The sequence below is a fragment of the Bemisia tabaci genome, chromosome 7, assembly GCF_918797505.1.
Source record: "Bemisia tabaci chromosome 7, PGI_BMITA_v3".
Lineage (NCBI taxonomy): Eukaryota > Metazoa > Arthropoda > Insecta > Hemiptera > Aleyrodidae > Bemisia > Bemisia tabaci.
The window spans coordinates 50,360,488-50,388,312 of record NC_092799.1 but is presented as its reverse complement, the minus strand read 5'-3'; the positions used below and the strand labels follow the sequence as shown (position 1 = coordinate 50,388,312).

At 40.5% G+C, this 27,825-nt stretch overlaps 2 protein-coding genes across 7 annotated transcripts in view; both read right to left on the bottom strand.

Moving 5' to 3' along the window:
* Window positions 1-20,579, bottom strand: part of LOC109030046 (protein lap4) — a 219,768-nt gene extending 199,189 nt beyond the window's left edge. For 5 of the 6 annotated variants that reach the window (XM_019040792.2, XM_019040793.2, XM_019040794.2 and 2 more), the window contains exons 1-2: window positions 20,139-20,579; window positions 18,635-18,752 (exon numbers count right to left, since the gene is read on the bottom strand). In XM_019040792.2, coding sequence (XP_018896337.2) covers window positions 18,635-18,752; window positions 20,139-20,300 — 280 coding nt within the window. In that variant the 5' untranslated portion in view covers window positions 20,301-20,579. The remainder of the gene's footprint in view (window positions 1-18,634; window positions 18,753-20,138) is intronic. The other variant, XM_019040796.2, reaches the window with a different exon arrangement.
* A 4,205-nt stretch (window positions 20,580-24,784) lies between these two features.
* Window positions 24,785-27,825, bottom strand: part of LOC109030054 (uncharacterized) — a 78,641-nt gene continuing 75,600 nt past the window's right edge. The window contains exon 11 of the transcript XR_011900296.1: window positions 24,785-27,707. The gene's annotated coding sequence lies outside the window, so the exon portion shown is untranslated. The remainder of the gene's footprint in view (window positions 27,708-27,825) is intronic.

The window sequence follows — 27,825 nt, the reverse complement described above, 5'->3', positions numbered from 1 at the left end:
CACAACCTCAAACAAAAATTTTAGGATTTAAGTTGGAAAAGCTGAACATGAGAAAATTCCTAACAATTTCACTTTTCAATGTCATTTTTTACTCATACACTGGAAAAAAACCCCTTGGATCTAGAGTGCAGACTCTTAAAAACATCGACAAGAAAAAGTACTCTTGATTCAATCAGAATCTAGCTTAAATCAAGAACCAAGCCTCTTAATCTAAGCGGATTTCGTTTTGATTCGAGCAAAAATCCGATTGGATCGAGAGTATTTTTTCTTGTCAATGTTTTCAAGAGTCTGGACTCTAGATCCAATGTGTTTTATTTTCCAGTGCATGTAAGAGAAAAAATGAATCACAAACAACATTGCAATACACCCGTTCCCTCAGATTACATTATCGATTTTTCAATTTCATTTAAACTTTTTTCTCTATGGGACTCGAGAGGTCGCAACTCGGCGCCGCGGTGGGGGCGCCCTGCCGCGGAATGCACGAGAGCGCATGAGTCATCCTGAAAGAATGCCGAAAGGTTTCGTGCGGTTGTGTTATGGAGACGCAGCGGAGGCCACTCCACACGGAGCAGCAGCGGCGCGGCGAGGGAGGAGATGCGACATGGAAGACAACTCCATCTAGATAGAGTCCCTTTATACCCAGAGTTACGACAACTCGATTATCAGCTGACTGGCAGCCGTCCTTGGCTGGCCATGGAAGCCGAAACGAGTGCACCCAAACGAACGATATTGAGGGATAAGGATCAGGAATCCTGCGATGTCTGTCACACAAAAACAACAACATCAACAAATTGATCAATTAAAACGAAAATTAGATTGGTTTGTGAATAATTTCTTAATCTATTTTCATTTTGGACCGATGGTAATAACAATTTACTCTTGATAAACCACAATTAGGTAATATTTTCATTATTCTTGTTCACATTCGAGGTACCGCCATCTTGGTGCACTCGTTTCGGCCTCCATGAGCGAGAACCAATCAGAATTGGATTTTTTTTTAGGCCACTTTCAGCCCAACCAAAAGTGAGTTGTCTTAACTCTGGGTATAAAGGGACTCTAACTCCATCCTCACAACACTGTATGCGATGCACGGCGCACTCGAACATACGTTACACTCGCGGTGCCCCACGGTTGACGCAAGCCCCCACTCGGCTTACGGCTTACGGCCCGGTGACTAATTGTACGCGACCTTGCGACCTTGGCCGCCGTCGCGACGCCTCGCTTTCCCGCGGAGGATGCCCGAAGCCCGATCGGGTTTCCACCGGTCCCGACCGGCATCCTTGCATCCTCCCGTGCTAAGGAAAACGCCGGATGGAAATTCCAGAGTTGCCAAATTTCACCCGATAAAATGTTCATTCGCTGGAAAAAAACACACTGGATCTAGAGTCCAGACTCTTAAAAACATTGACAAGAAAAAGTACTCTTGATTCAATCGGATTTTTGCTTGAATCAAAACGAAATCCGCTTAAATTCAGAGGCTTGGTTCTTGATTTAAGCTAGATTCTGACCGAATCAAGAGTACTTTTTCTTGTCAATGTTTTCAAGAGTCTGGACTCCAGATCCAATGTGTTTTTCTCCAGTGTTTTTAACGGGAGTCATGAATATTTCTCTTCAGGGTGTCTACTAAAACTTTTATACAGTTAAAACCGACTTTTACAGTACTTCGGTGTAATTCCAAAAAATTCAGTACTTTCCCAGTACCGTCAATGGCCGAAATTCAAAAAATTTCAAAACTTGGACTTTCTCGCTCAAATTGCGACAAAAATGACAAAAAATAAAAAAACAATCCGGACCTTCTTGCGGAATGGGCCTGTTGCAAAATTTTGTTAGAGCCAAAATAAGAGTTGTTTCCTATAGATAATGCCTCAAAAATCACAATGAGCGCATTGGCAAAGTCTGAAATGCACTCGTAACTTCACAATGTGCGTAAGAAATTTGCGGTTTTTTGAGCTTCCCGCTTCAAAAACGATACTACGGCATAGGTGAACATTTTGTTAGAGGAGTCGTTCAATCGTCCGCAATATTCATCATGGCCGCGACAGTTCCGCGGTTCCGCGCGTAATTCAAGGAGATTTCAGTCCATCAAGTCGGGCGAGGAAAATATGAACGTAAACACGCCGATTGTTATCTGGTCTAATCCTGTTCAGGTGTTATCTTGTCCCATCACACGTGTTTTGGCGAATTGACGTCGGCCATGATGAATATTGCCGACGATGGAACGACTCCTCTAACAAAATTTTCACCTGTGCCGTAGTATCGTTTTTGAAGCGGGAAGCTCAAAAAACCGCAAATTTCTTACGCAGATTGTGAAGTTATGAGTGCATTTCAGACTTTGCCAATGCGCTCATCGTGATTTTTGAGGCATTATCTACAAGAAACAACTCTTAGTTTTGCTCTAGCAAAAGTTTGCAACAGGCCCATTTCCGTGCTTTTTCAGTATTTCCGGACCGCCCCTAAAAAATCAGTACTATTACTATTTCCGGACTTGTAGACGCCCTGCTCTTTAAGTTTTTATCGCGAGTAAAATAACTCTTTGAAAAATTGGACGAAAATCATTCACAGGCTACACGAAAAATTCGTATTTTATCAAGGCAAATTGGCAACGCCTCAAGGCTCATACGGAAATCTTCCTCAGCACGGCAGCCTTGTCGGTGGATGGACGATGGTTCGACAGCTCGAATCGCCGCACAGTGGATCGAGTCAATGGGAGAGGTCGGACAAGATTTAGAAACTTTAAAAGCATATATCTTCATTAATATGCAATTTTGATGTTTTAGAAATAGTTTCATTGGTTTTCTCTTAAAATTGTCTATAAAAAGCACCCCTCAAAATTAAAATTGTGATGAGATAAACGTAAAATTTTACAATTTTTGTCAAAATTTTCATGTCCGACTTCTTCCATTGACTCGATCCACTGTGCGCCGTTTCCCGCACGAAGGGACGTAACTCCATTCAAAAGTTGCCAAACTGACCTAAACAATTTCATTTCGTACAAGAATGTACCTGTACAATTTTTGTCCTGAGTATTTCTGATTTTTACACGAGGTCAGAAAAAAAAATCGGTAAAAATTTCAATTAGAAATGCTAAGATTCTCCTGGTAAAAATGCAATTTGCGACGGGAAATCCGGCAACACTGAAATGCGGCTGTGTTTTTTCACGAGGAAAACGACGGAATGTGGAGGCTCTCACGTTGCACGGTCTGAAACCTGCGGGCCGATTATGGAAATTGATAGACAAAGCTATGGACAAAGGAGACAAAAGAGATATGGAGAGATCCTATTGGCGGAAGCGAGTGGTTGCAATGGACAAAGAAGGTAGGTAATAGACTAACTAACGGCAATCCACGAGAGACCCGACAGTTAGTCTATCATTTCCTCCTTTTGTCTATAGAAACCACCCATGTCAACCAATAGGATCGCTCCATACTCCCTATGTCTTCTTTGTCTATAGCTTTGTCCATCAATTTTAATAATCAGTCCGATGGTGCCTAGAATTCTTGACCATGCTCATTCCCGATTTTTTCATAATTTTCAGGAGCTCATTCCCTGATAAGAAATAAAGAGTTTTTTCCACTCTTCCAAGATTTTCATCAGAAAATATATAAGTAAGTAACTCTCGGGAGTTCCATTTCTTCATTTTCCAGCCGATTCTTTGAAACGCATTCCAATTTCAAATTCCGAAAGTGGACCTGATGATTGCACCACTCCCCTGAGCTAAGGAAAAACACAGTAGGAGCAGGTAGGAGTTGCCAAATTTTCCCAAATAAAACATTGATTTAAGAGGAAATTTAAAAATATTTTTTCTTGAAATTTTCAAATACTTTATAAGGCAAAGTGCGAATGAAATTCTCTGGGAAGTTTGAAGAAAAATCTTCAAAAGCTTCCTTAAAGATGCGTATTTTCGAAGGAAATTCGGGAACACCCGAAGGCTCAGGCTCGGACTGGCGTGAAAAAAGTTAGGCCGCGGCGACGTATCGTGACGGCCCCCAGGGGGGGGGGAGGGGAGACCTCCCAGTAAGGAGAGGAGGTCCGGGGGGCGGCCGCCCCCCGGAAAATTTTTGGATCCTTTATATCCCGAGAATGCAATTTTATCCTCCCGGACGCTTGTAAAATTGTCAACTATTAGAGGTTTGGATTGATACAATATTCGACCTAAAACGTAATTTTGAGAGCACGTAAGTTTTATTTTACGTCAAAAAATTTCACTTAATTAACTCGTAACAGTGGAGACGCCCAACTTGGGGGCCCCAGTCGTTGAAAACTAATTAACCCTTAGATTACAGAGTCTTAAAATTAATAAAAACAATTCTGAGGCCCTCAGCCTCGGGGGCCCCGAGGACGACGGCAAAGAAAGAGAATTAAAAAAAAAAAAATTTGGGGCCCTCTTCCTCGGGGGCCCCGGGAAAGAGGGCCCCAGAATTGTTTTTATTAATATTAAGATAAGACTCTGTAATCTAAGAGTTAATTAGTTTTCGACGACTGGGGCCCTCGAGTCGGGCGCCTCCACTGTTACGTGTTATTTCAGTGAAATTTTTTGGCCGCAAATAATGTATAGAGATAATAGAGGATTTCCGACCAAGGTCAAAGGGACAAGCCGTAAGGCGCCCTTACTTCAACTTCAACTCATCGCAACCATTCTAAGCTCCTTCATCTCGTTGAGTATGCAATTTGATCTCCTGGGAGTTATCATGGTTGCTCCAAGTCCAAGTGAACCTCTACGGCCACCGACCTTTTCGGGCAAGGAGAAACAACTGGACGTATTTCTGCCAAACGGAGCTATGTGCATTTAGGCATGAGCCTTGAGACCCATGAGAATGTATGCATAGCAGGGCTCACGTTATAATGCACATAGTTCAGTTTGGCATAAATACGTCCAATTGTCCGTCTTGAAATTCATGAGGAACTCTTGGTTTTATCATCACACGATTACAATTAATACGAACAAATTCAGATGTCATCTATCACACTTCACTGGCCAGTGATGTGATTTCGGGTCATCGGGGACTTTTCAGTTTGTTCGCAATTTGACCGTGTACGAGGGTCTTACAAGTATTCCCCCACAATGCATTGCTGTTGTGGAGATATTCTAGTTCCAAATTCCTTCAAATATGCTGATCAAAATATGCTGTGGTCACATTAACAATATTTCGGTCGATGTCTCAAGGTCACGCGGTGGATTAACCGACATTGACGTCACATTATACACCAATTCCGTCAATTTTGGTGGCCCACGCGATATTTTGTATAATGACTACATGACCTTGAGATAATGAGGAAAATATTGATGGTGTGACCACGGACCCTGGAATTTAGAATAACGTCACCCAAAAAAACGATGCTGGGGTTGGTCAGTTCAAATGACAAACGTCTGATGACGTTTGAGTCGTCATGGAGCATGGATGGATTTACTAGTTTTTTTTTCTTATTTTCCCGAAAACTAGGGATTTTTCCTTGACTAGGTTTGGTACTATGATGGATCTTCCCTTCGAATTTATAGGTTGGCAACGACTGAATTTTTCATGTGGGGAGGTTGGCAGCCCTTTCAAGCCCTACACGGCCTCCAAATAACGATTTTACTTATGAAAGTCTTCGAACCTAGGTGTACTCTGGTTTCACTTCAATGGGTCAAGTAAAGGTTGGCAACAACTACAATTCGGTTTCGAATATTTCGTGGAGAAAAGTTGGCTGCCCTTTCAGGCTCTAAGACCTCCAAGAGCAAACTCAATCGTGATAGGCTCCCAACCTAGGTGCTTTATTTTCACTTCGATGTTTTTTTTCAACGCATTTGATTGGTTTACGGTGATAGCCAACGTGACGTCACAGCTGAAAATGCTCCCGGGCTATATTTGCACCACGCCGTACAATATAAATATAGGCACCAGGGGGTGGATCGGGCAGTCCCTGGCCAGGACTCGTTGGTAAAGGTATTATGTGTTGCATGTGTGTTATATGTTTTATATGTGTTACATGTTATTTGTGTGTTATATGTTATTTATGTGTTATATGTTTTTTATGTGTTATATGTTTTTTATGTGTTATATTTGTTATCTATCCGTTATATGTTTCTACTGATGCGTGTTGCGTATGTGTGTTGCGTATGTATGTTGCGTATGCGTGTTGCTTGTGTGTGTTGCGTGTTGCTTGTGTGTTACATGTTCCTTGCGTGTTACGTGTTGCTTGTGTGCTATATGTTGCTTTTATATGTTACGTGTTGCTTTTAAACGTTACATGTTGCTCGTGTGTGTTATGTGTTGCTTATCGCATGCTAGTTCTAATTTGTTGTTCTTTTTTATTTTTTGAGGTTTCTTTTCTCTTTGTCTTTTAGCGATTTAACGCACTTCCCGGTGTTGGTTCCTCCTCTTTTTCTACTAACTTTTTTTTTGCTTTCTAAAAGACAAAGAGCAAAGAAAACCAGTAATTACTTGTAGGTTCGCGTTTTAAAGTAGAGTCCCCCAACCCCTCCCGCGTAGTAACATAATTTCAATTATGTTACTTTTTTCTTTTTTTTCTTTGTCTTTTGAAGCGTGCCAGTAGGGCTCGCTCTTTTTCTTTTCATTCTTTTTCTTTGTCTCCCCTCCCCTAACAGAGAGTGGGTCTAGGAATTTTAAATATTCTAACGTCTCGTAAATTTATAACAGGGGGCGTACGATACCGTAGCTTTGGTTCGAAGGATGCAGTGGTGTTTCGGCACTTCGTTCAGTCGGCCGGCGGCCATCGCTTTCCTACGACGGCTGAATCCATAACCAGGACCCGGTATGGTGCAAGTTAGAGGGCGGTAAAAGAAACCCTCGGCCCTTCTGGCGAAAAAAAAAAAAAAAAAAGATGGTCCATTTGTACGGGCGGGAGGATACGTAAAACTCCTTCATCCCTCTCTGTTTTTTCCGTAATTAGTCATGAAGTGGATTGGTAGGCCTACGGGGGAAGCAACCACTATAAAAAAAGAAATAGTGTATTTTCCGAAGAAAATACACTATCAACGCGCCACTGAACTTACCTCCTGAGAAATTAAGTGTTTATAAAAGTCGGTCTTTCCCTGGTAAAAATAATCTGATGGCTATCACCAAAACACAGTGATGTCATGAGTTTTGACTAACATAAATTGTGTTTCGGTGATGGCCAACTGATTATCTTAACGAGGGTTTCTCTAAGGTGGTGTGGAAAGAGTTCCAATGATAAGAATCAAGTTTTCTCGTCGGTTTCTCCCAGTTCAAATTGATGAGTTAGCCGTCACCAAAACAAACATTAATTGAAGTCATATGTGTTTTGGTAACGGTTAAATCTTAATTTTGAAAAGGGGTTCTCTAAGGTGGTGTGGAAAGAGTTCTTCTGAGGATAAACCAGCAAATGGCAGGAAGTAATTGTAAGTTGGGAAACCTTTAGATTACAGAGTCTTAAAATTAATAAAAACAATTCTGAGGCCCTCAGCCTCGGGGGCCCCGAGGACGACGGCAAAGAAAGAGAATTAAAAAAAAAAAAAAAAAATTGGGGCCCTCTTCCTCGGGGGCCCCGGGAAAGAGGGCCCCAGAATTGTTTTTATTAATATTAAGATAAGACTCTGTAATCTAAGAGTTGATTAGTTTTCGACGACTGGGGCCCTCGAGTCGGGCGCCTCCACTGTTACGTGTTATTTCAGTGAAATTTTTTGACGTACCTAAAATAAAACTTAAGTGCTCTAAAAATTACGTTTTAGGTCGAATATTATATCGTCCTCTGGGGCCCCGGCCGCGATCGCGGCCTAGCGGCTCTGGCCAGTCCGAGCCTGCGAAGGCTTATACAAGGTTCTTTCTTAGGACGGCAACACTGATAAGTAATGAGGCCTGAAAATGGTAAACCACCAAACGCTATGTACGGTGGCGCAAACGTGCAGACATGGCAATACTCTCTCTTCGGAGGTATTCTCCCGATTTTCCGTGCAAACAAATTTACTCGAGTAATTACGGACGTCACCAATTAAATCCACTCAAGAGCGGAGACTTCATAGCGAGGGAGACGCTTGCAAACGCGAGGGTTATCCGCTGGAAGCGACTTGGACCGCTGAAACGCGTAACCGGTCGCCGAGATTTCAGGGAATTCAGCGGCGGAAATTAACGGGGCTCCTGAAACGGGAGCCGAAGCGGGCCCCAGGGACGCTGCGACAAAACCCTTTGGAGTTTCGGTCCAATTAAAACGGCGACACTTAAAGCGCGGGCAGGATGCTTTCGGGCCGGGATGCGCCGTTTGTGCAACACACTTGGAGCCGAATCAGGAGCCACGCTTGTTGCCGTTCAAAGGAAATTCTCAAATTTCCCCGGAGATTTTTCACCGTGAATCATAGTATAAAAATGGAGGTGGTTGCAATTTGAGGATTTTTTTTTCATCTTGTATTCTCAAATTTCCCCGGAGATTTTTCACCGTGAATCATAGTATAAAAATGGAGGTGGTTGCAATTTGAGGATTTTTTTTTTCATCTTGTGGCGTAGGTGGGTACAATATGGCGTCGACATTCCTGCAAAATCCGAAATTCAAACTATGAAATATAGACCAAAATGTTCGTTTTTTCGTTCAGTTCAAATCGTGATATACTTTCAAAAACTTTCCATACAATGACTTTTTGCATGGCCAGCAAAATCCGAAACTCGAAGTATGAAGAACGGACCTTAACGTCCGATTTTTTTGCTAAAATCGACTCATGATATGATTTCAAACACTTTACACAGAATGACTTTTTTCCATAAACTACACCACTTCCAAGAAAATCGATGATAAAAGTCGTCTGTACCCACCTACGTCATCCAAAAAATCCATGATGCCCGAAATGCGAACACCTCCTTTTTTTCCTCTGTGCTTTTTTCCATTAGCTACACGATTTTCAAGAAAATCCATGACGAAATCCAAGATGTTCAAAATGCGACCACCTCTTTAATTTCTCTTTGACGTTAATTGCCTTGACATGTAAGAAAATTCTACATACGAGAAAATTGTATTAAAAACTGATTCTTACAGAAATACACACACTGGAGCGTAGCAGTGATTCATGGAACCAAAATACTTCCTCTCAGTACCTATCGACAGGGGCAGCGAGAAAGTGAAAAGAAAGTGGCAGCAGATTGCTATTTTTTTACACCGTGACGTAGGTGGGTACGATGTGCGTCAATATTCCTGCAAAGTCAGGTATCAAAGAAAGAAAAACGGTCAGTGGCGTCCTTTGTTTTCGCGTTATTCATTGCAAAATGTAATTTTAGACACGGCGTTGACGCTAGAACGTAACTCTATTCCGACGCTGCAAAATTGATCCCAAGAATTCAAAGTTTTACACGAATACATGTGCGATAGGGTCTTGTTCCAAAATTCTGCCATTTCCGCGAGTTATCAGAGGCAAAATCAGTTACATTTTCAGTTAAAATACAATTTGCACTCGAAATTTGTCATCATCACGATGTAGTTACGTTTTTTCGTTAGGAAAACGACGAATATGAGAAACTTCGGCGATCTGACGCGTGTTTTCCGCGTAATTAGAAAATTCGTCACCCCGCTGACGCAAGGACGAATATTAATTTCTTCGTGAGCCCTGTTTGACATAAGAATCCTTGTTTCCCCGGGCTCATGCGAAAATTAAGACACGTCTTTTCACGTCAGAGGAGCGAAAAATTATTCTGCCGTGCTAAGAAAAAACGCCGTATGAACATTCGAGCGTTGCCAAATGTCTCCGGATAAAACATGTTTTTGCGAGGAAAGTTTTGCACAGTTTTCCTTGAAATTTTCAGGTATTTTAAATTAAATCGCGAACAAAATTGCCTGAAAATTTTGAAAAAAATACCCACGATTTTCCCGGTAAATTTGACTTTTATTGAAGGAAATGCGGCAACATCTGAAGGCTCGTACGTTGTTTTTCCTTGGCACGGTAGTGTTGTTCGGGCAACATCGACAACGACGAGGTGGCACACAGTGGATCGAGTCAATTGCAGAGGTCGGACATGATATTTTTCACTAAAACTGCAAAATTTGATGTTTATTTCGTCACATTATGAATTACAAGGGGTGCTTTAGAAAGCAAATTTTATGAGGAAACCAATGGAACCACTTTTAGAACATCGAAGTTTCGAATTAACGGAGTTATAAGCGTTGAAAGTTTCCACATTTTGTGGAGCCTCTCCGGTTGACTGGGCCCACTGTGCGGCATCGGTGAGACTCATCAGAGAGACGGGTCTCATTAAAATCCGCCGGCCATAAATTACATTATCCACGGGCGAAGTGAAGTCGCGTTTAAAAATACACGAGACAGAACGCACCCGCTTTCGGGCGGTGGCGAACGGGATGGCGGAAATATTGAACGGTGATAAATTTCCGATGCGCCCGGGAAAGCTCCACGGAAAATTGCTCCCTTCACACACGCCCGCTCCCGCTCCGGGCGAAAAGAAAATTAATCGCCATTGTAATGACGAGCGTCTGCTGCAAGGACGATAAGTTCGTTTGAAATTTGTGGCCGAGTCGTATGGGAAAAAGGCAGCGGCCAAGCGTGAATAGTTGATAATCGATACTTCTCCTTTCGGAGCTATGGTAAATACTGCCGTGCTAAGGAAGAGCGCCGTATGAACATTCAAAAGTTGCCAAATCTTCTCAGATAAGACAAGTATTTTTGAGGAAAGTTGTGAATATTTTTACTTGATGAATTCATACATTTTGGATTCAATGGAGATGTTGCATGTGTGAGGAATTTGCGTTTTGACTACTGATTCTTATGTAAAAGTTCACGAGAAACACGATGATGCCACTGGTTTTCTCTGAAATCGTCTCCCAAGCTCAAAAAAAGCTCTCAAAGTGAGGCCAAAATGGAGGGGATATCCCACCCTACCCTAAGAGTCCACCTCTACATCAAGACAAACTCTCCATGCAAAGATTGGGAGTAAATATATTAGCAGGGTTGCCGTGTTTTCAGTTGTGGAGCCCCCAAATAAAGTGGCAGCCCTGTCAATTTATTTGCTCCCTATCTTCGCATGGAGAGTGTGTCTTGATGTGGAGGTGGACTCTCAGGATAGCTTAGGATATCCCCTCCATTTTGGCCTCACTTTGAGAGCTTTTTTTGAGCTTAAGAGATGATTTCAGAGAAAACCAGTGGCACCATCGTGTTCCTCGCGAACTTTTACATGAGAATCATCAGTCAAATATCAAATTCCTCACACATGTAGTATCTCCATTGGGTACAAACAATAATGCCAATTTTCTGGATCTGCTGATGCATGTGAAAGAACGGACGAAAAGCCATGGATAGACGATCAAATTCCGACCCAATTCCGATCAAAGTAGACATGCTGATGACTGGTAGTCACCATCCACCATCAAATTTTGACGGACCGCACTTTTTTGTTTGAAGTAAGATCAGAACGGAGTGCCACCATTCATCATTTCCTGCCACAGTAAACATTTCTGCCAAGTTTTCAGTTTAAAATGAAGCAAAAAAAGGAGTTCAAGACTGATGACTCCCGACACTTTGGTGATACTTTGATCGGAATTGGTTCGGGAATTTGATAGTGTATCCAGGGCTTAAGGCCGAGCACGGAGCGATTAAAGTCGATGGATGATGAAGCTCGGGCGGGACGGAGCGCCGGTTTAGGTGGAATTCGGTGAACTCTGGAGCGGGACCGAGCGGGGTGCTCGGTGGTATCCGAGTTAAAATTAACATTAAAATAAACAGCGGATCGGCGGCAATCCATCTGGAAGTCATGATTTCGACTCATCTTTTATGCATTCGGCCTTGCGCGCCTTCGGTTTGTTTTCTCGACGTCATTCAATGCCGCCGCCGCGCCGCCGCTGCATCTCTTTTCGGCGGCTCAATTTCGCCGCTTTAATCGAGACCGCGATTTTCGACCCGAGGATGTAGCAAGAATTCTCACCGCAAGGGGCATTCGCATTCATTTCAAAGACCTCGCACTTACAATTTCAGCGCGATGTAATTGAGTGAGACGAACAAAAAATGGACTACCACAGAAAAAGTAACCAAAATAGTATGTTAATGTAGGAACTATCAATTGATTTTCTTTTGTTAATTTTCCCTGTCTTATCGGCCAAATCTTTGTGTTGAAAATCTGCGACCCAGTTAATAAATAGTCGCCAGCCTCCAGAATCGAACCTAGATTACATCGGTGGTAGTCCAATGCGCTAGCCAAAGTAAAATGAAAACCCTAATAATTTAGTTAGGAGTTGATTTCAGTCATGGGGAGTTCGCATGCAAATTTTTTATTGCTTCATCTGAAAGTGCTCAAAGAGCCGATTTCACGGTATTTTATATAATTATTTACTGATACGGGAAATAGTATTAAAATAGATTTAAAAGTGAGAAAATGCACCGCCAAGTGACGTCATCTGGCGGCATTTCCCATTTAACACATGTATTTTAGCAGATTAGATCATTTTGTCACATCTCCTCCAATTATTGTTCCATTCATGAACCAAGGGTATCCTCGTCTTCAGTTCCCTCAGTGGTTTCCACTTTAACACGAAATTCATCAAATTTCGGACACCTGCAAATTCTCTATTATCGATGCAAGCATCATGTTCTACGTGGAATTCTGGTTAATAGGCATGAATCAGAATGCTTCATTCTGCACCTTGCCTGATGGTCCATTCAGAGGTTAAAGCTACTACGCGCCTTCAATTTCGCAGATGCAACACAGACATCCATCAAGTACGAATAGTTGTATCACTGCGCCGTCATCAACTCGCATCGTTTCCCTTGCTCTAGTTCTATGTTCTGTTGGTTGCGTAGTTGTTAGTTGGTCGTTTGAAGTGGTGCTTCATGAGCTACACAAGCAACTAGGCCGAAGAAAAGAGAGATGTAATTGGGCCCTTATTTTTAAACTTTTCTTCCGAATTTGAGCGACGCCTCATTAGCAGCATAGAACGGAGCATTCCGAGTTCACGCCTCGCGCCATCGCGCCTTCAATTTTGCAGATGCAACACGGACATCCATTAAGTGCAAATAGTTGTATCTTTGTGACGTAGAGTCGTTTTCTAGGTAGAAAATGAAGTATGACGTGAAGTCAGCCACAGAAGTGCAGATTAGGCTCGATCGCGGATGTAATGTAAAAACGCCAAAACTGTGACGGCAGAGGGCACTTTTGTAGAGGAAACCATAAAACGCGTTGTTTACCAAGAAGAAAGCTGAGTACTAGGCAGGCACATTAGTTTGGCAAAGGAAACTGCGAAAGAAGCTTTTTGGTGTGAAGAAAATAGTGAGATGCGCTCTTTCAGGCGAAAAAGTAATGCTACACGAGCATCCTCTGTACCAGTAAGTAGTACACTGAAAAAAAAGGATTGCTAATTCACCGATTTAGGGTGGAGCAAAATTTGCTTCACTTCGTAAAGCTTTCTTATCCGTGCACGGTGTTGAATCAAGTGAACGACTAGCACGAATTGCTACACCGATTTGTTACATCTGCGCGCCTTCATGCAGTTAATCTTGCATCGAGTGGCTTGGAAGTGTAACTGCATTTTTTGGTATTGGTACTTTGCGAACAGTAAAAATAGCTCAATGGTTAGGCTGAAATAGCGGAATTTACGGAAAAACAGCGAAATTTACGGAAGAATAACTAAAAAGGTAACAGACGTAGCTTTTTAGAGAGCAAAATCACCTACACGCGTGCGTGTAAGTTAGCTGAAATTTGTGAAGCGATTTTACCTGCATGGTTTGCACGTTCGTTTTTTAGCTACACCATGCCATGAAATACCCGCGTGCACGCTAATTTCAGCAATATTTTTTTTCAGTGTATATATACTCTGTAGTAAGTAAAGGCAGCCTCTGCACCCCTGGTCTGCAACACCGCACAGTGCATCGAGTAAATCAGAGAGATCAGACATGAAATTATTGACTAACACTGCAAATTTTTATGTTAAATTCGTCACATTTCAAATTTTGAGGGGAGCCTCTGAAAGCAAATTTCGCGAGAAAACCAATGGAACCACTTTTAAAATCGTAAAATTTCGCGTAAACGGAGTTATAAGCTTATGAAGTTTCCAAAATTTGTTGGACCTCCCCCGTTGACTCGATCCATCGTGCGCCGTAAACCAAGATACACATTTCGGCACTTGGGCAGTTTCACCATAGATATGTTGTTTCCGAAATGAGTCAGAAATGGTAGTTCCTTATTGCAAAATGCAGTCCACTTGATCTTGAGAGGATGCAGAATTCTCTGTTCCAAACAAGTGTTTATTTGAGAATGTGCCTTCCTACTCTCCGACAGCTAGAAAAAGGAGCCCCTACGAGAGCAGATTCCTCAAAGACGATTTGGTACTCTGAGATCGGACTGGAAGTGCAGTGCTTGTTCCTTTTTATTTCTCATAAAGCAGCACCCTGCCCATCCCACGGAAGCTTCGCAGTGCCAAAGCGTCAAGCTGGGTCGCCGGCCGGCTGGCTCGGCAGTTATAGCGCACATACCAGCAAAGATCAGTGATGCCAGCTCTTCATAAACTTACAACAATTTTCTCTCATAAATGGTCTATCAGTCATCAGGAAAAGAGCTGTTACAAGATCGACTGGCTCAAAGGACATGCTAGAGTAACTTGATTGAGGGAGTATCGCCATGTGGCGCCGTTTTTGATTGGCTCCTCCATCTTAAGCTTCATGGAGTTCTGAAGACCCAAAAATAATGGACGCTATGAGCGAATGTAAAAAAAAAAAATGACTTAAAATGAACACCAAGCCTCATTAGCATCCTATAATCAAAACACAATGTTGAAGATTACTAAAATAGCATCTCATTTTTGATTATTTTAATATGCATTGTGAAACGTTCCTTGTTAAAGTTCTCAGTGTCTTGTTCCGTAAGTATTGTTCTTGCTGAAGATTGCATCTGATGATGTCGAAATGCGTCCAAGAAAGTGACGTGAAAATTAATTATTCGAAATGCGTGTTCTGATTAACATTTTCCTACATTTTATTCAATTTTAATACCAACATGCGAAATGCGATTCTCTAGTTATTTAAAATGTAGTTTTATACGCACATCGCTTTGGGAATTTTACTAAAAAGCATTACTACGACGAGTTCACATAGTTTTAAATACGGCCAATCGAACGTTATTTTCGAGAAAAATTATCTTAGATAGTAAGGTTGGCAGTAAGAGCGGCTGGTGATAAGGATTAAAAGTTGGCATTGACCACCCTCCCATCATCAAAAGCCAAAACAAAGCGCCGCCATTTTCGGGTCCTAGGGCTTCCATGGGACGTCGTGGTGCAAGTTGTCGATACTCTCTCTATCAAGTTACTCCAGGACAGGCATTTTCATGGGTGAAAAACGAATGTAAGGATTCGGGAGGTGCATGCCGGCAACAACGAAACGCGAGTTCAATTTCAAGGCGACTGTGGGTATTGCAAGCGAGTAATTACGGGAGATCGCGGATTTACGAGGTGCGAAAAACCGGCTGCAAGGAGCGACCACGCAGCGTTGGGAACACGTTCGCCGCCGGTCCAACATGTTGCCGCTCAAACCCTGTGTTGCCATCACTTCGCATCCGTGACGCAGCTGTCACCCTCCCGGGGGGAGGCAAGGGAACTGCTTTCCCCCTCGAGTTGGAAAAGCAGGGTTGATATACTCGAAGGTAGCGAAATTCGGAACCTCTATGACTTAGCCAAGCTAACATGCGACCACCTCCTTTCCAGGGTGTCTACTAAAATTCAATTTTGGATTTTCCTGATATTTTAGATTGACACTAACAGCAGGGCTCCCATTCCATGTCCGTTAAAAGTTCCTGGATTCCTCTTAGACGTCTTCAAAAGTTCCAAGAAAGTTCCGGAACATTTCGAGAATTTCAAAAGTTCCAGGAAAAATTAAGGAAAATCTTAAAAGTTCCGGGAAATGGAAGCACTAGACACTAGTTTGATTAAAAAAATCAACATATAAATGGTAAAATAAATGGAATGTTTGAAAAATGCTTGAACTAGGTATTTCCAGATTCACGGCCAATTTTCCTGATATCATCGAATTTTCCAATAGTTTCCGGTTATGAATGAAGGCAAATATCAAATTCATGTTCTCGAGGCAAAAATTCCGCCCATGAGTGGAAAATAATTTTTTTGCGCAGGAACTTTTCTTGACATTTCCACGGTATACATGCACGAATACCATGGACATTTCGAGTCATCCATATCACATATTTCTGAAACACCAATTTTTTTCCTAATATCTTCCGGTTGTTACTGAAGGAATGTTCTCAAGGCAAAAATTCCGCCCGTGAGTGGAAGAAGAAATTTTTCGTGAAATTTTCGTGACATTTTTACGGAATACACGCACGAATACCATGGACATTTCGAATAATCCATATCACATTTTTATACTATTTTTCGGTTTTCCTGAAGGTAGGCACCATCCCTTGTTCTCAAGGCAAAAATTCCGCCCATGAGTAGGAAAAAAAATCTTTCAGGAATTTCTCGGGGATGTTCGTGACATATCTACAGGATACAAGGACGAATACCATGGAAATTTCGAATCATCATTCATCCATATCATAGATTTCTCCTGGGCGGGCCCTCGGGCGACACGTAAGCGCGCTCCCGCGGATGGATTCGCGAGTCGGACTTAATGGCTCTCATTAAAGAAGAGAGGGATAAGTATGAGTACATAAACACCGGGAGCGGGGGAATGTAGCGACTCGCTTTACGACCAAGACGGAGCCCACAAAAAGCCGATAGGAGTGGGACCTGAGTCCAAGCTCAGCTCCACGAATTTAGACTTTTTATTACGAGGCCCAACCGCGACTCTCCCGATCCGATACCTTTCCCAGACCCCCCCCCCCCCCCCCCGGGGTCGCTGACCCCGGGCCACAGCCGCGAGTCGCGGGTACACACACTCGAAATCAAAACACCCGAAATCCAGCACCGCTCAGTGAAATATAAGATTCTACAGGGAGCAGTAATACAATTTTTGGGTTTAATTTATTATTTAGTACATTTATATTTCATTGGGAGGTTCGCCCCCTGACCGATTCTCGGTCCACCCCCCTAAAGTGCTTCGCGCGCCTGGCTCGCGTAAACAGGGTGTCGAGCAATGTTCTAAAAAAAAAAAAAATTCCTGACATCTAAAAGGAAAAAATGCCTACTTTTTCGACACTTTTGAACTGATTAGATGAAAGTAAGAATTTTTTTCACGAGGACATCAGCAGAAATTTCCGCAAGAGTAAAATTCGCCGAACATTCTCCGGAAAATCCTTGTTTTTCGATTTCCCTGACACGAAAATCTCCTGCGAAATAAAATTCTCTGACGTGCCGAATTTTTGCGGATTCCCTGAGGTTTTCCCTGATTTCCCGGTTCTCCCGATTTTCCCGGTCGCTAGACACCCTGGTTAAGCATTACACATTACTTTTACGATTTTAAGTATACGATCCTTTTCTTTAGATACTTAATTTATCTAGTACACTTTTTTTCTTATTGATATTAAATAATTTTTCTCTTCCTTATTTCGTGTTGACTTATACTTTCTTGCTCCATCTGTGAGGAGGGGAAGTATTACTTCTCTCTCATTGATATGTTGCCATTTTTTCCTTCCTGGGTTTTTCTTAAGGGTTTACTTCCTCCTTCTACCTATGGGTGGAGGAAATATTATTATCTTACTTATTATTCTTCTTGATACCTAGGTAGTTAAATTTTTTTTTAAATCTAGAATAAAATAACTTTGAAATGAGACGGCTTTGTTAAGTGTCCAAGTTAGACAGCAAGAACTCTTTTGAAACCTGATTTTGTTTTGTTTTCAGTATTCATTTGTTTAATCAATTTTACTTAAAATCAGAGGAAATAGGTAAACTAATTCTTGCAAAAATCAAAGATTATTTTTAGAGAGGCAAGAAGAGAGTTTTAAGGCTAGAGTGTCTGTTATCACCTACTTGGATGACCAGTGGAAATAAACCGTTTAAAAAGAAAGCAATTAAAAGTAAAACATTGAGACATATCAACTTGAGATTCACAGTTCTCCTAAATGACTGGGATATTGGATCCTTTTAAGGGGTTACACCTATGGAAAAAAGTCTTGACTGAAAGCCACTGTATCAATCTTAGATTCAAGACAAAATAAAGGTCAGGAGCAAAAGGTGACATAGGTAAGGCTAATGAAAGATCGATGAATAGAGGATTCAAAAATTTTCTGATAAACCTTAAAGCAAGGCAAAGAATGTTTCCAAATTCTTCAGTTTAAATAAGATATGGTTGGGCTTGCTGCTTGCTGAAGGCTAGACAGATGGTAGAAACTTTTTTTTTTTTTTTTTTTTTTTTTTTTCAAATAGCCTATCGGCTAATCCCGTTCAGTTCTACTAGCCACCTACGTTGATTAGATAAACTTCCTATCAACCTCCCTTAACAATCTACCATCTCCTCAATTCTCATTTTGATACACCCTCAGTTTGAATAGCAAATTCTTCTTAAATGCACCCAACCTCAGCTCTTCTAATTTATAACACTTAAATTTATTATATTCCCTCACTCCCTTGTAGAAAATCATTTTGTCCACCGAACCCTTATCATGATATGCCCAGACTTTGTCCCCCAGTCTAGTACCTTTAACGTTTTCACTCTCCATCAGTTCTTTTATTCCTGTATCAACTCCTCTTATGTAACCCTGAAACTGAAAATAACATAATACCTATAGGCAAGTAAAAGCAGTGAGCCACTTACTATTTCGGGAGAAATCCAACTCCACCAAATTTTTGAAGTTCTGGATGTTCGGCGAGAGACACAGGATCTCATTGTCACTCAAAGTGAGTTTCCGCAGCCTGTGCAATCGATAAAAGCTCTGCAACAAAGAGGAGGCAGCATTGTCAGTGGTTTCAGGTATGTATATTTGCAGAAAAAAATCTACAATAGAGGAATTAGCACAACATAGGACGAGAGCCTGTACTATAATAAGAGTAGCATGGACTGATGGCATTTTTTCAAAGTGGATTAGATAGGGAAAATACGATCTTACAATACTCATTCCTGTTAAAATCCTGAATGAGAATGAAACTCTTGGGCTTGGACATCTTAAACGAAATAGGGCATATTGTATTGCGACTAATATGATAGAGAGACTCGAGTAAAAAATTAGTGATCAGGAAGTTTAAGTTTAATTATAATTGCTTCTTGATTCACCAAACCTGTAAGTTAAAGAGTTTTCGATAAGAGAACTAATATGTTTTGGCAAAGAAAGAATCTGAAAGGGTCCTCAGAACACAGTTAGTGCAAGTATTCTACTTATTCATCAAAGATAACTAGTCAGCTAGGTACTGTCATTGATTGCAACAAACTTAGCAACTCATTGGATAATTTAATCTGCGACCTTCCGTTATTTTAACACTATTCAAAGAAATGGCCGGTGCCTCATTCAAAATACAAGACAATAAGTTCTAGTGCTTCAATTAAAATGTAAAGTTCATTTCCATAACTAGCTAGACAAGACCAGTTCATGATCTGTACATTCAGTAAGGTTCAGTTCTATCGCAAACTAATGGTTGCGGAAAATGGTTTGTAAGATGCGCAACGGAAGTAAACTCATCCAAAACCATTTACTTCATCTGTATACTGAAGCTCACTTATCATAGGTTAAGACTAAAGACAAGTCTTCTTTGAGCCACCACTCATCAAAAATGCCCATCTAATGACATGAATTAACCAGTTCAGCGCTACTGATTCAAATCTGATCAGAGATTGACATTCATCTCGACATGCCTACTAACAATAAGCAAGCTCTAAATAAAATTTGATGTCCTGATCCTCTCTCAAGATAGAGAATAAAAAACATTGCATATTGGAATATGACTATCCAAGGCGATAAGTGATTTGAACATCTTTGAACAAAGCAAACCTTTGGAAATCGGGGAATCCCGTTCCCGCGGTATACTTCGACATTGCAGCTTTGAACTACAACTGACTAGTCTCCCTCAAGACCTGACTGATGTTGCTAGCATATTGTTCCAAACTGATATATAATAGATGACTAGGTTTAGAAAGTTTTTAGACGATGGCTAAATAGAGTTAAAGACAAATTGAAGGGCTCCTGCATGAAGGAAACCATACAAGAGAGGTTATATTTTGAGAGTTTACACCCCTCTCCAAACAATCGTCACATTCGGTGGATTCTGAATGAGTGGATGCTACTGTGAATGGAGATGAATAAGCTACTGAGAAAGAATGAACAAACCTCTGGTAGCTCGCAAATCTGATTTGCATCGAGCAGCAATTCCTCCAAACTCCTGGAGTATCTCAAAATGTCTTCTGGGACACAAGCGAGCGAACAGTGACGCTTGTCGACGAACTCGACATGTCGGTTACATCCCTTGAAGATGGGAATACAGCGAAACATGACTTCACAATGATAAGACACACCACATAGTAGAATACACTGCACAATTTAATCCCGAGGATCGCCGACGCAAAATCCCAAAGTTTCGAAGATAAACACGGCACGGCACAGCGACGCGCACAACGCAGAGCACAACGATTTTACAACTGCCAACGTAATTCCAGAGACACAATCAACAAATCACAAATTCCTTGATGAACTAACGGACGTTGTCGTGACGTCACGATATGAGACTGGCTCGGGGTGAAGTGGAAGTGAACATGTCGAACTAACCCACAGGAGAAAGACTGAGGAAGGAACACTACCGCGCAGCCCGTCGACCAGCGCGCGCCTCTCATATACGCCACTAGGTTGCACTAGGAGTGCAAGAGTGCCTCATGCAGTGTTGCCTTATCGCCTACCATTTAAGGCACTAATCGTCACGAGTGTTCCCGGACCTTCTTTCAAAAAGGGCCCAGTGAGCTCCAAAAGGGCGACTCAGCAATACATTAAATGAGCCAAGAGATCCGAGGTTTGAATGCGATTTAAAAAAATTTCAACACGCCAAACTTCATGAAAATAGGCGTGAAACACTCTCAAGATGTGTGAAATTACTCTATGTGAAACGAGAAATGTTGGTCCTCTTTTCCGGATCTATTTCCAAAAAGGTCCAACCGACCTGTAAAAGGGCGATTCGGCAATACATTAAATGAGCCGAGAGATCCGGGGTTATAAGTGCAGCATACCAAATTATACAGGGTTATCCAAAAGTAAGTGACCACCCCTGTAACGTAAACTAAAATTTTGGGGGAACCAAAAAGTTGCTACTTTAGACCGAGGAACATTGCCAAAGTTTCAAACTGCTATCTCAATTTTGAAAAAAGTTACAGGGGTGGTCAGTGACTTTTGGATAACCCTGTATTCCGTGCCACTTGTTTAGTTTTAATCCTCGTAGAAAAACCACCCATTTGCTAAATACAATTCTAGCTAAAGCGCACTTCAGCTATGCATTCACCACTGCAAAAATTTCAGAGGAAATCGACAAGCCCAGCGTGCATGGAGGCTATCTCCATTTAAATCCTCCGTCACATTCTTACGGCGCAATGATACAACTAGTTGAACTCTCCGGAATGCGTGAGGTATCACGCCGCATTTGAAGGCGTTTTCAAATCAGCCAAGTTCCGATACCCGGATGATCGTTTAGCATTGTTCATATTATTTTGATTCCATTTCTAACCACTTGTTTAAGTATAATCCTCCTATAAAAACCACCCATTTGCTAAATTCAATTCTAGCTGAAGCGCACTTAAGCGCATTCGTGACTGCAAAAAAGTTAACGGAAATCGAAAAGGCCAGCGTGCATGAAGGCTATTTCAAGTGTAATCTTCCGTCGTATTTCGAAGGCGCAATGATACAAATATTTGAACTCTCCGGAGTGCGTGAGGTATCACGCCGCATTTGAAGGCGTTTTCAAATCAGCCAAGTTCCGATACCCGGATTATCGTTTTGCATAGTTCATATTCTTTAGTTATACAGGGTTATCCAAAAGTCACTGACCACCCCTGTAACTTTTTTCCAAATTGAGATAGCAGTTTGAAACTTTGGCAATGTTCCTCGGTCTAAAGTAGCAACTTTTTGGTTCCCCCATAATTTTGAGGGGCGGGGGCTAACTTTTTTTTTTCAAAAGGCAACCTCCCGTTTGTGATACCTCATTCGAAAGATAATAAAAAAAGAAAATTTTTGGCGCAAACCGCAGGTCAAAATGTTGATTTTTGACAAAATGGCGGCCGGTCAAAGTTCAAAATGGCGGAAATTTGGCATCTCCGTTGTTTATCGACGGATTGGTCTGGAACTCAGAATCCTCGGTTTTTTTGGGACGAGAAAAATGATTCTGGCATCGGTTTTCCAGAAAAGTCAGTCCTTTTCAAAATGGCGGCTAGAGCGAGAAGTGGTTATTTAGGCTGCTTATCGTTGGATTTGCATGAAACTTGGTATCCGGGGGTATTTCGGCACGAGAAGAATGAATCTTTCCTTGGATACCTGAAATTCCGACGAATTTCAAAATGGCGGCGGAAAAGTGGCGAGAAATCCGTTCTACGGCTGTTTACCAATGGATTTGCATGAAATTCGATATCCTGGTGGCTTTTGGCTCGATAAAAGGGAATCTTTCATTAATTCTTGAAATACTAAACAATCGATATCAACTCTCATGCAAATCCATCGGTAAACATAGCCGTGAAACTGATTTTTCCGCCGCCATTTTGAAATTCGTCGGAATTTCAGATATCCATGGAAAGATCCGTTCTTCTCGTGCCGAAATACCCCCGGATAGGTACCAAGTTTCATGCAAATCCAACGATAAGCAGCCTAAATAACCACTTCTCGCTCTATTCCGCCATTTTGACCGCCGCCATTTTGAAAAGAACTGACTTTTCTGGAAAACCGATGCCAGAATCATTTTTCTCGTCCCAAAAAACCGAGGATTCCGAGTTTCAGACCAATCCGCCGATAAAAACGGAGATGCCAAATTTCCAGCATGTTGAACTTTGACCGGCCGCCATTTCGTCAAAAATCAACATTTTGACCTGCGGTTTGCGCCATAAATTTTCTTTTTTATTATCTTTCGAATGAGGTATCACAAAGGGGTGGTTGCCATTTGAAAAAAAAAAGTTAGTCCCCGCCCCCCAAAATTTTGGGAGAACCAAAAAGTTGCTACTTTAGACCGAGGAACATTGCCAAAGTTTCAAACTGCTATCTTAATTTTGAAAAAAGTTATAGGGGTGGTCAGTGACTTTTGGATAACCCTGTATTCCGTGCCACTTGTTTAGTATTAATCATCGTAGAAAAACCACCCATTTGCTAAATACAATTCTGGCTAAAGCGCACTTCAGCCACGCATTTACCAGCGCAAAAATGTCAACGGAAATCGACACGCCCAGTGTGCATGGAGGCTATTTCCATTTAAAACTTCCGTCACATTCGTACGGCGCAATGATACAACTATTTGAACTCTCCGGAATGCGTGAGGTATCACGCCGCATTTGAAGGCGTTTTCAAATCAGCCAAGTTCCGATACCCGGATGATCGTTTAGCATTGTTCATATTATTTTGATTCCATTTCTAACCACTTGTTTAAGTATAATCCTCCTATAAAAACCACCCATTTGCTAAATTCAATTCTAGCTGAAGCGCACTTAAGCGCATTCGTGACTGCAAAAAAGTTAACGGAAATCGAAAAGGCCAGCGTGCATGAAGGCTATTTCAAGTGTAATCTTCCGTCGTATTTCGAAGGCGCAATGATACAAATATTTGAACTCTCCGGAGTGCGTGAGGTATCACGCCACATTTGAAGGCGTTTTCAAATCAGCCAAGTTCCGATACCCGGATTATCGTTTTGCATAGTTCATATTATTTTGTTATATTCCGTGCCACTCGTTTATTTTTAATCCTCGTAGAAAAACCACCCATTTGCTAAATACAATTTTAGCTGGAGCGCACTTCAGCTACGCATTCACCAGCGCAAAAACGTCAACGGAAATCGACACGCCCAGTGTGCATGGAGGCTATTTCCATTTAAAACTTCCGTCACATTCGTACGGCGCAATGATACAACTATTTGAACTCTCCGGAATGCATGAGGTATCACGCCGCATTTGAAGGCGTTTTCAAATCAACCAAGTTCCGGTACCCGGATTATCGTATTGCATAGTTCATATCGACGGTGAAAGTTGGCAATCACATAACTCGTTTGTGGTGTCTGAAAATCTCCGCCTCTACGTCACTTTTTTAAAGGAGAAAAAATTGATATTATTTCTTGAAGTTTTTGCAGAATTTTCTTCGCATTGAGAAGAAAAATCATGACAGTTTTAAAGAATTGCCGTTGAGTAGTTTTCCATTTTAAAAATACAGTATGACAGGAAGTCTGCGACGTCGCAAACCGAGTTATGTGATTGCCGACTTTCACCGTCGATATTCTTTTGTTATATGTATTCACTTTAGTATATGCTGCCAAAAAATTAGAGACCAGCTAATCATCTTTCAAAATCGGGGGATTTGGGGTAGGCATCTTGAAACAGTTTAAATATTTTATGGAGAGACGCACTTAATGCTAAAGTTCCACCCATATTCTAGCGTATTCGTGTTCTCAAAGTGTTTTTCCACTGAAATAAAGGGACTCAAGTTTTCTAAGGATCCTTGGATTCTAGTTATTGATCCTTGGAGGTCCGAGTACAAAGAAGCTGTTTTTATTCGTTTGAGAAAAATGAGTCTGAATTTCTAAATTTCATGGCACCAAATGGTTGAAATGAATTTTGACCAGAAATTATGCAGCTTAAAAATGATGCTTTGATGTTCAACTGTAAAAAGTGTCACACTGCGACTAGCTTCATTGGAGCATTCAATACAACTATCTTTAAACCTTTTAATTTCTTTTGGTTTATTATTTATTTTATTATTTTTTCTTTTTCTTTTTTTTTTTAAATCTGAACTTGCGCCTAGCTCTCCAAATATCTCACATTTCAAAGAAAATAGATTGAAAATTGTTTTCTTCTTTTCCTTTTCTTGTTTCGATCAAATAATTAAGACCTTTGAAAGTTAGAAGAGTACAGAAGGCAAAAGAGGGCTTGCAGTAAAACTAAAAACTTCACATACTATAGTTGTACAAAAATGCATTTATTATTAGGCGTACAAAGAAGAGCGTATGATTTAATTAACAGCCATATACAGTATCACAAGGCAGATTGCATTTTATGCAGCGAAAATCATAAATATACAGGTACGAAAATCAAAATATAAAAATTATTCCTCTAAGATTTAGGAAAAAAGATTGAACACAATAAGGAACTAAAGATAAGATGCACTATACGAAGTTACTGTTACTGTATATTTGAGTTCAGTTGTAGATTAAGACAGATATTTATAGTTTGAATAAACAATTTTAGTTTATCATTAAATAACTTTAAAAATTTTATAATACGCCCTTCCACAGGCTATCTCTTCAAATAATACCTTCAGACTGGAGGGTGAAATAAGTAAAAAAATATAAACCATTTTGAATGAATCGATCACGGGTACATTCGTCACCTTCCGGCCGAAGTATCACAAGCGCCATACGACATTTAAAAATATCTGCCTCCATTTTATTTTTTTAAAGAGAAATTCTTGGTTGAATCTGTTTGAAAATTTCACTGAACTTAATCGGTAGCACCGAACGAAATTTTCGGTCAGCTTCGTTGAACAATTTCTCTGTAAGAAAATAAAATGGCAGCGGAAATTTTTAATTGTTGGATGGAGCTTGTGATACTTTCGCCGGAAGGTGACTAAATAAAACAGTACAGGTAAGAAAAGATCTAAAAGTATCCATCAAAAAAGCAACAACAGTTTTATAATACGCCTTTCTACGGGCAGTCACTTCAAATAATATCTTCCGACAGAAAAGAGAAATAAGTAACCAAACATTTTGAATGAATTGATTACAAGTAACACATAGTTATGATTATTAAAACAACACAGAAAGGATTAATATATGAATTGCATTTAGCAAAAAATAACCAACGCTGTTACACTGTTTTAAAAACCGTGCAACTTCTCATTCTCTCTTAAAAATACTTAATGTAAGTACAGTATTAAAATTTACACAATTATTTTCTCTTAAAATTAACAATTTTTACATCGGAAGCCAAAGCTACTTGCTGTTCTGGGAGATTGTTTAAATATTTAAAAGGAAGCAACATTTTTACAGCCCTGTAATTGCGCTGGTTCCTATTTGCAAAATGTGATCCACATAAGAAGATAAAAACTCTCAGAGTAATAATAAAAACTCCAATAAAAGCATCATTTGTAACCAACCAAAATGGATAAAAAAACACAAAACTAATTATAATTATTTTCATGAGTATTATCGTTTGTTCACTGTGCTTATAAAAAAATCAGAGGTAAGACAGGATTAAGAAGCATTCATCAAAAAAGCCCTTAATTCCTCATAAGAGCATCACATTAACATATAAACATGACTGCACGTTTCCAAAAATGCGCTGTTATTGATTTTCAGAGCTAAGAACAATTTCATAGGACACCTTTTTTTACTGAATCGATTACAGGTACCTAACACATAGTTATAATTATAAAAACAAAAGAGAGAGGTGAGCATTTTGAAATTTTTATCACAGTTGACTTGTGGCGCTCTACCCACGAAGTTTCCAACAGAGTAAGGATTAATAATGAAAATAGAAACTCTCAGAAAAATAATACAAATTCCAACAAAAGCATCATTTGTGATCAACAAATAGGAATTATAAAATATGATACTAATCATAGGTAGTTCTTTTAAAGATTATTAATGTTTGTTCACTGTACTGATAAAAAATCAGAGGTAAGAAAGGAATTAAGGAGCATCCATCAGAAAAGCCCCTAATTCCTCATAGGAGCATCGGATCTACATACCAACAGGTACATATAAAACATTACAGTTAAGAAAGGATCAAAAAACATCCTTAACAAATTTGGTACAATATCTATAAGTTATAATATTAATAGGTCAGATGCATTGGTCACATAATTGTGTTTTAATACTCAATTTTTGTAGATTAGCTGAAGTTAATAAGATCTGTCCAAACCGCGACTTTCTACATTCAATATTAACCGAGATATTGCCCTTTGAAAAGTCCGGTCCTCGACGTCATCCATCACGGTGGTGGCACCCTTGGTTTCTTCCACCTTGCTTTCATCAGAGTTTCATGTTTAGTAACCAGTGCAAATGCGCGTCACACTGACTGATGAAAGCAAGGTGGAAGAAACCAAAAGTGTTAACACCGTGGCGGATGACATCAAAAACTCGACTTTTCAAATGGCGATATCTCGGTCAGTATTGATCGTAGAAAATTGCTGTTTGGACACAACTTATTATTGCTAGCTATTCTGCATGAATCAAGCATCAACACAAGTTTGTGGCCAGCACAACTGACCCATTGGATGTATCGAATCGATTTATTAGGAACTGTATAATTTACTGGATTCTGGCTCATCCACATCTTTTTCATCCGTTTCCGGAAGGGTGTCAATGAAATTTTTTCCATACAGCATTTTCTCGTACTCAGGTGCATATGCTTCTGGTATTATTATTTTTTTTTGTACTAATTTCATGAGGTCTTTACATTTCGATGTACTAATAGGTAACCTTTCACTATAGGCCTGTTTTGGCTGAAAAGGAATACTACCAAGTTTCGACTCAATGAGAAAAGATTCACTTGTAGGGTTTTTGTAACCGTAATAAACAGAAATGGGTTGATTTTTTGTGAAAACAACGGAGCTTACCTTTGAAATATTTAAATTTTGTTTTCTATTTTTTACACAAGTCATTTTAAAAGATTCTTCCATTTCAGCCCAGTCTTGAATATCAACGAACATTGTCTTGAGTTTTAAACTCATACGCTGTAAAATTGTAAACAGAAACTTTCCTTGAAAATCCCAGTAGCATGTTATCCCCATTAGGAGTGCTGAGGACTTTCTGAAGATCAAAGGATATTGGATTGCATTTTGCAAAAAGGAG